Here is a 12,285-nt window from a genome sequence, read left to right on the forward strand (position 1 = left end):
CATATTTACCTACAAGTTTACGCCATTGTCTTAACTTTTTTGTTGCCATGATTTTTTCTCTTCAATGTCCCTTGATGCCATGGTCTCCATAGACTTCCATGTAATTTATAGTGCACGGATCGTGCACTATAAATTACATGGTGCACGTGGAGCTTTATTTACAGATTTTTATTTAGGGACCAGAAGGATCTACATTGCCATCCTTGGTAGTAATTTAAGTTATAAGCTTCAGCCCGAGACGTCTTTTTCAGTACACAGTGCCAAAGAAAATGACTACGTTTAATTAGGGACAGACTCTCATAGATCCAACTAACCGTGATGTTCGTCTGCATCTTCTTCCTCTCCGTCTGCAACTGAGTGACTCTCTCTTCCTCTTCTTCCACACGAGACTCCAGGTCATGCATCATCTCCTCCAGCTCCTGTTTCCGGAGAGCCAGACGGGCTCTCATCTCCTCTGCCTCCGCACAAAGCTCCGTCTCTGCCTGGAGCTGCTCCTGGAGGGCCAGCTTCTCAGAGTTCATCTGGCAAGGAGGAAGGATTGAATTGAGAGTGAATGGGATCATCAAAGAGCTGCATCATATTGGATTCACTTAAAGAGTAAAGCTCTTTATTTTGGTACAATGACCTTGTCAGTTGGGAACCTACACTACATTAGATCCTTATTAAAACTGCTCTTTACAATGAGACTAAACCAAACCTGTTGCTGCTTGGACTCGTATTCCTTGACCAGATTTTCAGCCTGAACTTGTCTCTCCTTTATCTTCAACAGCTCCTCTTCTCTGGCAATAATCTCCTCCTCCTGCCTGGTGACCTGCAGGAGCGGCTTCACCTGAAGAAACAAGATCAAGGACCACAACCAATACATATTATTGTCTAATGTTAGCTTAGGTGCTGTTACTGACTTTAATAGAGATGTAAAGAACATCACAGAACTTCACGAGTGTTTCAGGATATGCCAGGTTCTGAGATACCCTACAAGAGCCTTAACAGAGCATAAGGTGTCCATCTGTACCTTGGTGAAGAGCCTCCACCACTGCCAGTTCCTGAGTTTGAGGTAGGCGGCACAGTTTCTCTGGATCACCCTCATTGCTGTAAGCTGCTGCTGCCTCTTGGCAAAGGCCCTGAGAAAAACAAAATACAACATTTATATTTGCCATTTGTTTTTACCTCATTATACCTTATTACATGGGTTCAAGAAAGCACAGCCTTATAGTCTAAGAAGCCATGAAGACATTCTGGTGTGAATCATAGACACCATTGCATTTAATTCCCTCTAATTCAAGACCACATTCTATTTCCCCTACTCCAAGACCACATCAACATATTTTAAATTAATCATATTTTATAATAGTTATGCAGATTGTAAGGACCAATTCTTAAATCCTCCATACTTGCGGGCAACATATCCCCTGCACCAGGCCTGGAAGCTGATGATGACATCAGTGATCTTCATGTCCCGCTCTTCCTCCAGATGGGCCAGAACACCAGCTCTGAAGAAGACTTTACTCTGACCAACGCGGAACAGATTGGGGTCCAGCTCCAGGGCTTTGATCTACAGTGCAACAGAGAAGAGAAATAACTACATGCCTTACTGTGGAGAAATCTGCAGTTGGGGGAAAAAGGGAAGATATACTTTGAAAAATAAAACTTGGTATGGGTGGTGGGTGGTGAATTTTTTCTGACTTACCATAAGTACACAGGCCTGCTTGCCATCCATGAAACCTTTGGGAATGGAATTAGGGGTGAGGATCTCGTACCTGAAATAGAGGAAGACATACATATTTACTTAATTCCTCCTGCCCCTTAAATAGTGGATTTAGGATAATCAAGGAAAAACAAGTCAATGCGCCAATTCCATAAAACCAGATGCTAATCACTCATTTACAGAAGTTCACTTATTTAAGGGTGAATCGAAACTGCCTCTCAAACACATTCACTGCCATCTTAAAACACCAAACAGCATTTCCGGTGGTTTAGCCTAGACCGCGGTCTGCCCCACCCAGAGGAGATCTAAAGACTCCATTTCCACTATGAACCCGGAAATGACATCATCCCAAATATGTCCATTCCGCCTGCCTCTATGTTATGAAATTCAGAAAAATGGACGCATCTCGGATTCCTCCAGATTGCGGTTATGGTCCGTAGAAAAGGGCTTGTTTTGATCAAAACCGCAATCTAAAGCAAGGATGGCGGTTATAATTTTTCATTTCCGGGTGAAAGAAAAGACAATCGGCTGCCACAACCACATATGGACACATGGTGTCTTCATGGATGCCTCGAAAAAACACTGAAACACCGTGGCAGAGGCTACTGAATTCAATACCTGGCAGTTGGTGTATAAAATAATAAAATAAAGGAGACAAACCACATTACCTCTGTCTGAACTCCTGGAAGACGATGCGGTTGGGGAAGCCCTGTCTGCAGATACGGATCCCCTCTAGAACACCATTACACCTCAGCTGGTCCAGGACCAGGTGGGGCTCCAGCTTACCAGCCTGATGGAGACAAGTGTTCACACATGTAATAGACATTCTAATCATGGGGCCACCGCACTAACAGGTAGCAGTGCCCCAAGACTATGTTTTGGACTTTCTCATTTAATTCCAGCGTCAGACATCATGATCTTTTCTTCCACTTTGTGGCTAAAATATCAGTCACCACTGAAAACATGTATACTAGTAGACCATTCCATTGTATTTCACCTCCATTTAAATATGCATTACAGCAGGGGTTCTCAAACCTTTTTAGGCCATGACCCCCAAAATATATTTGAACTGGGGACCCCCACCCTGACAAGCACTCAGAATTGTAGGTATTACATTTAATGTGACTCTGTTCCACAGATAAACATTGTGAAAATAGCCGAATATTGTGAGATAGTGAGAATTGTGAGAATTCACAATTGTGAGAATTACATGCTCACAACGTTGCGAGCATGTAGATCGGCTATTTTCACAATGTTCGCCTCTTGCTTACTTAATATTTGACAGTTTGGCCAGATTGGTATTAAAACGGTCTTGAAAGTAAATTGTGACTTTATAAATGTGCAGATACCCTGTATACATTATACTGTATGTTGGTTTGTTTACCGAAAAAAAAAGACATTACATTAAGCTAATCATCTGGGGACCCAACAAAATAATTTGGGTCCCGACCCCAAGTTTGAGAACCACTGCATTACAGTAATATTGCTGCAACACTGTTTGTGCATTCGTTTCAACAGCATTTGCAAAGCATCTGTACCTTCTTCTCGTGGTTGGGGATGATGCAGCGGACAAAGTTAGGGTTAGTGTTCCTGAGGGTGGACATGAGGTTACCCAGCTGCTCTTTGTACAGCTGGCCTACAGTACGGAACATGCCCTTGCGGGTCTTGAAGGCACCGTGCATGGAGTCCGACATTCCTGCCACCTTGTCCAGGCCAACGATACGGTCCACTGTGCCGAGAGGGAGAGACGACAAGAAGCAAGAATCAGAGTGCAGCCGATTTTATCTACATTAAATACACCTTGGCATCCCATTTTAGGCGATGTTTTGTTATTCAAATCCTTTCAAAGACAGCAAACATAGCAGATCTACAAGCTCACAACGCGTTGCAGTGCGACACATGAGCCCAAGTTGACATGTTTTTTTGTAATTTTTGATCCCATGAATTTGTAACCCATTTTTCACCCTGTGTCAATTATCTAATGTAATCCTGGGCGCTACTCTCCCTCTGCCAACCTGGGGAGACAACGAACTGACCTCATGCTTCTTTCTATGCATGAGGAGTCCAAGTTGCTTCTTTTCACCTGACAGTGGGGAGTTTCCCCCGGTTGGACGTAGCGCGTGGAAGGAACACGTTATTCCAAACAATGCCTTCCCTGGCTGGCCAGGGGGAGGCAGTATAGAGACCAGGATTTCTTGTGATGTACCTACCCTCGGGAGACATGGGGATAACATGCAAACTCCACACAGAAAGGGCCTTTTGCAAACCCCACATAGGGCGTGGGCACTGATGACGTGGAGGAGAGAACATGCCCCCAGCGCCCCTGGTGGGAATAGAACCCAGGACCTTTTAGCTGTGAGGCGACAGCGCCACCGTGCCCCCCAAGCTCACATTTGTGCTGACAACTGAGATCTCCACGTATGGGCATAAAACCATTGCCTAACAATGTACATTTGTGCAGACAAACAGCTTGAATTGACACAAAACCATCATGTTGACTGTAGGTTTTTGGCACAACACAAGGGGGCCTCACACTACAACATTTAATTGAACCAACAGTGATTATAACTTCTGTAAACCTGTGGTCACTCAACAAATAGGGAAGAAGACTCTTGTACATCACAGTGCAATTGTCTGCATCGTTATAATGAAGGCAACCAACTAAAACGTTATAGACATGCAATAGACAAAACACATGCAACTCATCAAGCTGTGTTTGATGCAATAGGCAATAGTCTAATTTTCTACACATTTGGCCAACTAAATATTTTGAAGCCAATATATTGCACAGCTTTGTTGAACATTCTATTCTAATTGGTCAATCAAGGCATTCGGCTCTATTTCTAAATAGCAGCCAGCCACTCCGTTTACATTTCTATGCATGTGGAATCTTGTAAGCAAGATATATATTTTTAATTGGGTCCAATTTGATTTCATAAGTGCGCTCCTCTTACCATCTCTCCACAGATCAGCAATAAATTTGTCTGTAGACTGGTTGAGCAAAGTGGCCACACACTCATTCAAAGGATCCATGTTTTTCATTAGCCACTCGTCTGCCTTGTAGTCCACCTGCAAAAGAGAACAGCAATAAATATAATATAATCTTCAAAGAATTCAAAGTTAAAGTTAAAGGTAACTGATCTGAAACGAGTCATCTTTTTTTATGTTTCCTAAATGAAGATAATTACCTTTCCAGCGTAGTGCATGACGCAGAAATCAGCAGCATCGTTGAGTTTCTTGGGCTTTTGGAACTTTTCGTTTGCACCCTGCTCCTGACACACCTTCTCCACAAAGCTCTTGTCTGTGGCCTTGGGGAACCAGCACTCTTCATCCAGCAGAGCCAAGATGCCAGGAGGACCAGCCTGAAGAGCGAGGAAGAACAAAGAACATGGAATGACAGTGCGTCAGCAGAAATCAACTTTTAATAAAACAGTCTGACAAATAGATCATGCATGCATCAACTTGTTTGAATCAGCCATCGTCACTGCCAGCTACCCAGCTCCATTATCAGAGAGACTCTCATTGTAACATTCGTCATTCCAAGTTGGAGGTAGGGCATTCACCAAATATTCGCCTTTTTTTTCCTCTCTCTCTTTAAAAGATATATAGTTTATAAAGCTTGGCTAGATAGGAAGTCATAAGAATGAGTTGTCAATGGTTCTCAAACCTTTTTAGGCCGTGACCCCCAAAATAAACATATTTTAACTGGGGACCCCCACCCTGACAAGCACTTGGAATTGTAGGCGTTGTGAGGCGTTGTGAGCATGTAGATCGGCTATTTTCACAATGTTCCCCTCTTGCTTACTTAATATTTGACAGTTTGGCCAGTCCTGTCGAATATTTGACTATTCAAATACTTTGAGGTCGAATAATTCGAATACTAAAAATCACTATTCGTGAATGCCCTAGTTGGAGGAGGGTGGAACAATACATTTTACTCTAGTACTGTAAGAGGATTAATCACGTTTGTGGAGGACATCTTACATGTTTCTCTATGAGGTCGATGCAGGGCTGCAGGTCCAGGCCGAAGTCGATGAAGCTCCACTCAATGCCCTCTCTCTGGTACTCTTCTTGTTCCAGGATGAACATGGTGTGGTTGAAGAGCTGCTGCAGCTTCTCATTGGTGTAGTTAATGCACAGCTGCTCAAAGGAGTTCAGCTATAAACATGAAAAGAGAGCTGGTCAGAGAGATTCGTTCTTTCTAGAATTTAACGTAAGATTAGAACACCATTACAAAGCGTATTAAGCGTCTTCGGGTACCTTGAAAAGCTCTATACAAGTCAGGTGTATTATTATTATAACAAAGCAAATATTCAAAAGAGCAGCTACTTCATGCTTTTCCAACAAGTGAATCGAGTTGAATGTAACATTCTGAGGGTAGCAACGCTTGAGTTTTTATCAGCAGCACAATTGATGTTGCAGAAGACACTAAACAGTATAGATAGCCGACTAAAAAGGAAACCGTTTCCCATGAGGCCTCGCGGAATACATCCGGCGACTTCGGCGCACAAAACGTGTACGGAGCCACAAAAGATTTAAATGAAATAAATCTAACAGAAAAAAGATTTTGTCACATTGTCAGCAGAAATACTGACACACCCGAATCAAAAAGTTTATCCATCTAGAATCATTCAAATATAATTACAGTAACAATGAGTCAGGTCAATATATACGACAAAGCTACAAAACTACACACAAGTCCCCTGATGGTAGAAGTCACTTACCTCAAAGATCTCGAATCCAGCAATATCAAGGATGCCAATGAAGGAAGCCCCCTGTCTCTTAGTCTTGTCCAGGGCTTTGTTGATCCTCATGACCAGCCAGCGGAACATCCTTTCATAGGAGGCCTTGGCCAGGGCCTCCACTGCAAACTCTGCCTGCTCCTGGGTCTGGGCTTTCTGCACATAGTCCCTGCCCACCTACAGTACATGATGTGAAATGAGGGGATCATACATCAATCCCAACTGCACATTAAGATTAATTGGGGGTTTATAAATGATCAAACAAAGTTAACCAGATACAACAGCAATCATTTCCAATATGGTCCCCACTGCCAGGATATGACAAGAGATCAGGGGCGGAAAAAACCCAAAATCATAAATAGAGCACTACTGTATCCCAATGAGCTTGGGATATAACACACAAGTGAATTATGCAATTATGTGCATGTCACATACATACAGTATATGTACAGTATATGCAAAATATGTGACCAAATAAACCCCAATAAACTTAAGGATCATTAGCCGGCAAGCCAGTGATCAATGGCACCTTCCCATACCCACCTTGATTCTGGGGGATAAAATTGCCCGTGTGAAGTCAGTCACATTCATTCCCAGCAGATGGCACACTTTCTGGGCAGCTGTGAAGAAACGTAGAAGATAGTTTTAAATTTAGAAAACAGAAGAATGAGGAACATTCAGCAAAGTCAGAGCGCGTGCGTAAAGAGGATGTGATAACATCGGTGGTGTAGTAAAGCATCAACTGTGTACCCGTGTCATCAGGCATGGACGCCTGATCGGAGTGACGTTCCTTCTTGAAGCTCATATTTCCAAGTTGCAGAACAGCCGACACCACCTTCAGCAGACCTGACAGACAATTGAACTGTTACAATGGCACAGTGTCTACTGGTAAAGAGGTCAACTTGTGGGATAAAATGCCGTATTTGCAGAACATCTAAATCGAATTCCTTTTTAATAAGTGATTATTTTTTATATATATAAATATATATATATATATATATATATTCTTTTTTTTTGGTTCCCCATGTGCATATTGCTTTATCCTCAGAAACATACAAATAATCCAATTTATTGGCTGGCAAGCTTTTGATACCCAGGTCCAGGGTAGAGGACCTGGGTAAATCAAAAACTCTGAACACTAAATTGTTTTATACCAGAACCTTCCTGTTTTGGCAGCTGAGCCACAGCACAAGATACAATTACAAATACAAGATACAAATACAATTATGAACTTCTGCTTTTCTTTCCATTTACATATTGGCCAAAAGCAATGCCAGTCATTGGAGGAGGTCCAGTATATCTACCTATTCTTTCCTCTTCAGGGATGCTCATGATCTTGAAGGCATCCATGGTTTCAACGAACAGGTCCTTGTCCTGCTGACCGGGGATGGTGACGTTCCCATTGGACATGAAGCGGTACTTGCTGTAGTCCTCAAGGCACAACTCGGCTACACAGAAAATAGGATGAGGGGGTGGTTATTGATTGACAGGTTACTTGCCTCTTGACAGCAAAGGTATCACTCGATTACCAATGTCACACAACTACAGCACAACCCTTGCAACTCAGCAAAGTCCAATTTATTCAGTATGATGGCACTTACAGCGCATCTTGTCCCCAGCTCCACTCAACATGTAATAGAAGACATGGAAGGCCCTCTCTTCTTTAGCCTGCCTGATGGCTCTAGATTTCTCCAGCAGATCTGATGGCACGCTTGATAAGGACAGACCATTTTCAGAGCAAATATAGCCACACAACATTACATCTTAAAATGTCGAGTAGGGCTGATGTGACTCAGAATACTACAATATTTGAAAAGGATACAAGTTTCAATGTTTGCTCCAACAATATATCCATTGACATCAAAGTTGATCCTGATGAATTTTCCCTACAAAAGAAAAAGAATGAAGTAAGCAGCAGAACTAGAATCAAAATGTTATTGGCTGCACAATAGATTTAAAGCAGTTCTTACAAATCGGGAGGAGTTATCATTCTTGACAGTCTTTGCATTTCCAAAGGCCTCCAGGATAGGGTTAGCCTGCAACAGTTGTTTCTCCAATTCCCCCTGGAAGAAAAATCTAAAATAAATTAATAAGTCCTTGATGCATAATGCAATCACGTCAGTTGTGGCTTCGCACTGGTTTCAATGTTGACCCTCCCCCCCACCACACACAGCGCACGCATTCAGGAGACATATTGGACTCACAAAAGGCTCTGCTTTATCACTGCACATTCAAAAAGCATAGCCTTCAGAAACATTATCATTTCCCTTTCACGTCAGCCCCACACACACACAACAAAATGTTAAATCTTGCACATTCCAACACCCAACACAAATTGCAAAACAAGCCCAGTTAAGAACAAACCCAAGTAAGACCATCCTTGCCCATGCAGGCACACAAGAACTCAGCGAAGCACATACAAGTTAGGCTGAGCTTCCCCAAGAAGATGCAGAGTGCATTGCAACACTCCACACACGGTACATACTAGTTTTACAACAAAGACTGACTGGATCAGAGGAAACAATGGCTCACATGGGTGGAGTGGGATCCTCTGACATACAGTCTTAGACTAGGCACACACACCAAGGGCCAATTCAGTGTTTCTGACAAACCAAAGATAGAGTTACCCCTAAACTGCTCTGGTGTGTCACAAGGTATTTTAATACCCAGAGGGGAGACAGCCATTGTGAGAAGGCGTGTCATTCTCTCTTTGGAACACATTCCAGCTCCTTCCCATTTCAGGGAGAGCCGTCCTTTTAAATTTAAGTAACACTGTGGACAAAATTCGAAGGTTTACCATGTTAGCTAAAAAGGAAAAAATAAATAAGGTACCGCTTTCTTTAATTGGGAATATACATTCCAGACAAAATATGTATTTCTTTTTAATTTGGCGTTAGTATTTAGTGCTTGGAGCGAAACAGACAAGACACCACCGTATGGCATCAAGAGTGATGAACTCACATGTGACAATACAGCACTGCCCTAGAGATGGGATGAAACAAAGACAGAATTTAAAACACTTGTTGCAACTGAGAGTGTAGGTGTATTAGGATAGGAGTGTAGGTGTATTAGGTAGGATATTTGCCGTCAGCACACACACACACACACACACACACACACACACACACACACACACACACACACACACACACACACACACACACACACACACACACACACACACACACACACACACACACACACACACACACACACACACACACACACACACACACACACACACACACGTCTCACTTCTGGTCAGTGTGGAGAAGTGAGACAGGCAAGTCCAGGCATGAAAGAGGAATGTGTGGTATGGTACTCAGCAACTTCAGGCAGACAGCGCTGAAGGAGGTTACACAATGATGGCCTACAGTGCACTTCAGGCAGACAAGACAAATACTTAAACCACTGCTCACGAAATAACGGAGGAGAGGAAACAAGAGGGTGGCGCTCCTGTTAGGCAGAGTGGGTCAATGTGTTCATTGACGTTCAATGAACACATGGGATTTTACAGTGCAGGGTATGTGATTCAAAGTGTTTTAACGAGTTTAAGGATGGCATTTGTGCTTTACTGACCTGATCTTTCTTGGACTTGAAGGAGGAAGCAACATGGGCAAGATACTGGATGACCTTCTTGGTGTTCTCGGTCTTGCCAGCTCCTGACTCCCCTCTGAAGGACAAAGACGAGGTCAGCAAGACAAGTGTAATGCACATGCATTTCATAGCAAAAATAAGTCTTATAATGGCGTTGCCTCCCTGGCATCTTTAGCAATGAATGGAAGTTACTATGTATGAAAATGTGTATTTCTTGAACTTTACAACTTAATAACTTGAATACTGAATCCATAACGAATTCTGTTCAGTCATCTGATTGGGTATGTCTGTTCTCTGCTACAGTGAGTAAAAAAAAAGGACACCATTTACTTTAATGACATAATGCGCATAGCTGTGTGAGCTCTGATTAGTATGCCATTATTGGGGACATGCAGACAAACCCTGTTTTAAGAAGTATTGGTGTAGAACTGGTATTGCATTTAGAAGCAGCAGCATGATTGCAAAAAACAAAATCCAACATTTATTTATTTTCTTATACAGTACAGAAAAAGGATTGTGAAGATCGATTACAAAACAAAGCTTACAAAACAAAGCTGGCTGAACAGATTTAGTTGAGAACAGACTAGCCTAGATAAGCACAAACACTGTCATTATAACACACAATATGAATAGGGAAATGTGACCTACGTGCAAAGGATGGACTGATCTTCACGATCTGTAAAAGGAATAGAAGCAGAGAAGGGGGTCTCATAAGCAGATGATCAACTTGATACAGTTCAATGATTACCATTGCCTTGCTCAACAGACTTGATGCATGCCTGACTTGTTTAATGCTACCAAAACCATTATCGTACCTTGCATCATGCTTCTGTAGGCGGTGTCTGTGATGGCATAGATGTGAGGGGGCATCTCATGTCTCTTCTTGCCCTTGTACATCTCCACAATGTCCTCAGAGTAGATGGGAAAGTACTTGTATGGGTTGATCACCACACAGAAGAGACCCGAGTATGTCTAAGTAATCATACAGAGATACGTTAGCAGGAAGAATGAAGACTTTCCACAAGTTCTATGCCTTCACCGTTCATCTTATGTTTGCTTCCTTTAGTCAATCTCATCAGGAAACACTCCATAGTGTATATTGTCACTCTTTTGCAGATGATACCAATTATTGCGACCGAAGGTCGCAGTTCACTATGAGAAACGGCACATCATGTCCGTATTTTTTACAGTCTATGGGTTTGCCGCTCTGACATCACACTCTGACATCACTTTTTATGCCATATGGAGATCCCTGTGATGGCAGAGGAACCAAATCCCTTTTATGCCCATATATGGAGTTATGGAGATCCCTGTGATGCAAGGGGACCCAAATCCCTATTATGCCCATATATGGAGATCCCTGGTGTCATCAATATTAAGCCCATATCTGTGAATATCTATGGGTACCAGGGGTCTCCATATATGGGTAACTGGTCCGATATACATCACTGGCCAGATGGCCAAGACATGGCGCAACCTCGCTTTTCACCCTTAGGCATCTTACTGGTATCAATTATCACTAAAGTCGTTAACACATTTTCAAGCATGTCTAAGGACATCGAAGACCTGCAGTTTTATGATGTTATTGTGCTTGGCCGTAAATACATTGGAAACATAATATTATGTAATAAGATCACTACTCTGAATGTTATTACCCTGGCCTCCAGGCTCCAGCACTACACTCAGTCAAAACTGAAGTTATAAGTTATCGTGCTCGGCGTAAATACACATTATGTAATGATATCACTACTCGGTTCTTACCCTGGCTTCCAGCACTACAGCTGATCCAGTGTTAACGTATTAGCTCCTCTGCACAGGCTGTCTAGCTTCCTGTAAACTCCAGAACCTCCAGAAATCTTTCCTTTTTGATAAAGCTTATACAGTAAATAAGGGCTGGCCAGGCTTAGGCTTGCCTTGGTCTAGCGACTGTAGCCCTTAGTTTTTCCTTTTTCTTGTCTCATAGACTTCCACGGACTGATTATGAATCCCTAGCTGCAGATCGAGGGTGTCCATGGACTATAACTGGCTCTCAACTTCAACTGGACAAAGCAGAGGGCCGCCCAACGCCCACCTAGAGCCAGGTTCTGTTTAACGTTTCTTGCTGAAGTGGAGTTGTTCTTTAATGACAAGTGCTTTATCATGGGATTGTTGGGTCTCTGTAAATTGAAGACCATGATCTTGGCCTGCTCTATATGTAAAGTGTTATGAGATAACATTTGTTGTGATATGTCGCTATATAAA

At 42.5% G+C, this 12,285-nt stretch overlaps 1 protein-coding gene across 1 annotated transcript in view; it reads right to left on the minus strand.

The window, feature by feature from the left end:
• LOC308281883 (myosin-9-like) overlaps window positions 1-12,285 on the minus strand; it is a 34,930-nt gene that overhangs the window by 12,551 nt on the left and 10,094 nt on the right. Inside the window, exons 4-24 of the mRNA XM_080722218.1 lie at window positions 10,860-11,016; window positions 10,693-10,720; window positions 10,027-10,120; window positions 9,409-9,429; window positions 8,418-8,510; window positions 8,270-8,333; window positions 8,049-8,147; window positions 7,752-7,895; window positions 7,198-7,293; window positions 6,991-7,067; window positions 6,430-6,624; window positions 5,690-5,863; window positions 4,894-5,067; window positions 4,660-4,774; window positions 3,244-3,434; window positions 2,374-2,495; window positions 1,688-1,757; window positions 1,392-1,552; window positions 1,013-1,121; window positions 698-829; window positions 315-521 (exon numbers count right to left, since the gene is read on the minus strand). Coding sequence (XP_080578344.1) covers window positions 315-521; window positions 698-829; window positions 1,013-1,121; window positions 1,392-1,552; window positions 1,688-1,757; window positions 2,374-2,495; window positions 3,244-3,434; window positions 4,660-4,774; window positions 4,894-5,067; window positions 5,690-5,863; window positions 6,430-6,624; window positions 6,991-7,067; window positions 7,198-7,293; window positions 7,752-7,895; window positions 8,049-8,147; window positions 8,270-8,333; window positions 8,418-8,510; window positions 9,409-9,429; window positions 10,027-10,120; window positions 10,693-10,720; window positions 10,860-11,016 — 2,523 coding nt within the window. The remainder of the gene's footprint in view (window positions 1-314; window positions 522-697; window positions 830-1,012; window positions 1,122-1,391; window positions 1,553-1,687; window positions 1,758-2,373; window positions 2,496-3,243; window positions 3,435-4,659; window positions 4,775-4,893; window positions 5,068-5,689; window positions 5,864-6,429; window positions 6,625-6,990; window positions 7,068-7,197; window positions 7,294-7,751; window positions 7,896-8,048; window positions 8,148-8,269; window positions 8,334-8,417; window positions 8,511-9,408; window positions 9,430-10,026; window positions 10,121-10,692; window positions 10,721-10,859; window positions 11,017-12,285) is intronic.

This window comes from Nannobrachium achirus (genome assembly GCF_963921795.1).
Source record: "Nannobrachium achirus genome assembly, chromosome: 3".
In the NCBI taxonomy this organism is placed as follows: Eukaryota; Metazoa; Chordata; class Actinopteri; order Myctophiformes; family Myctophidae; genus Nannobrachium; species Nannobrachium achirus.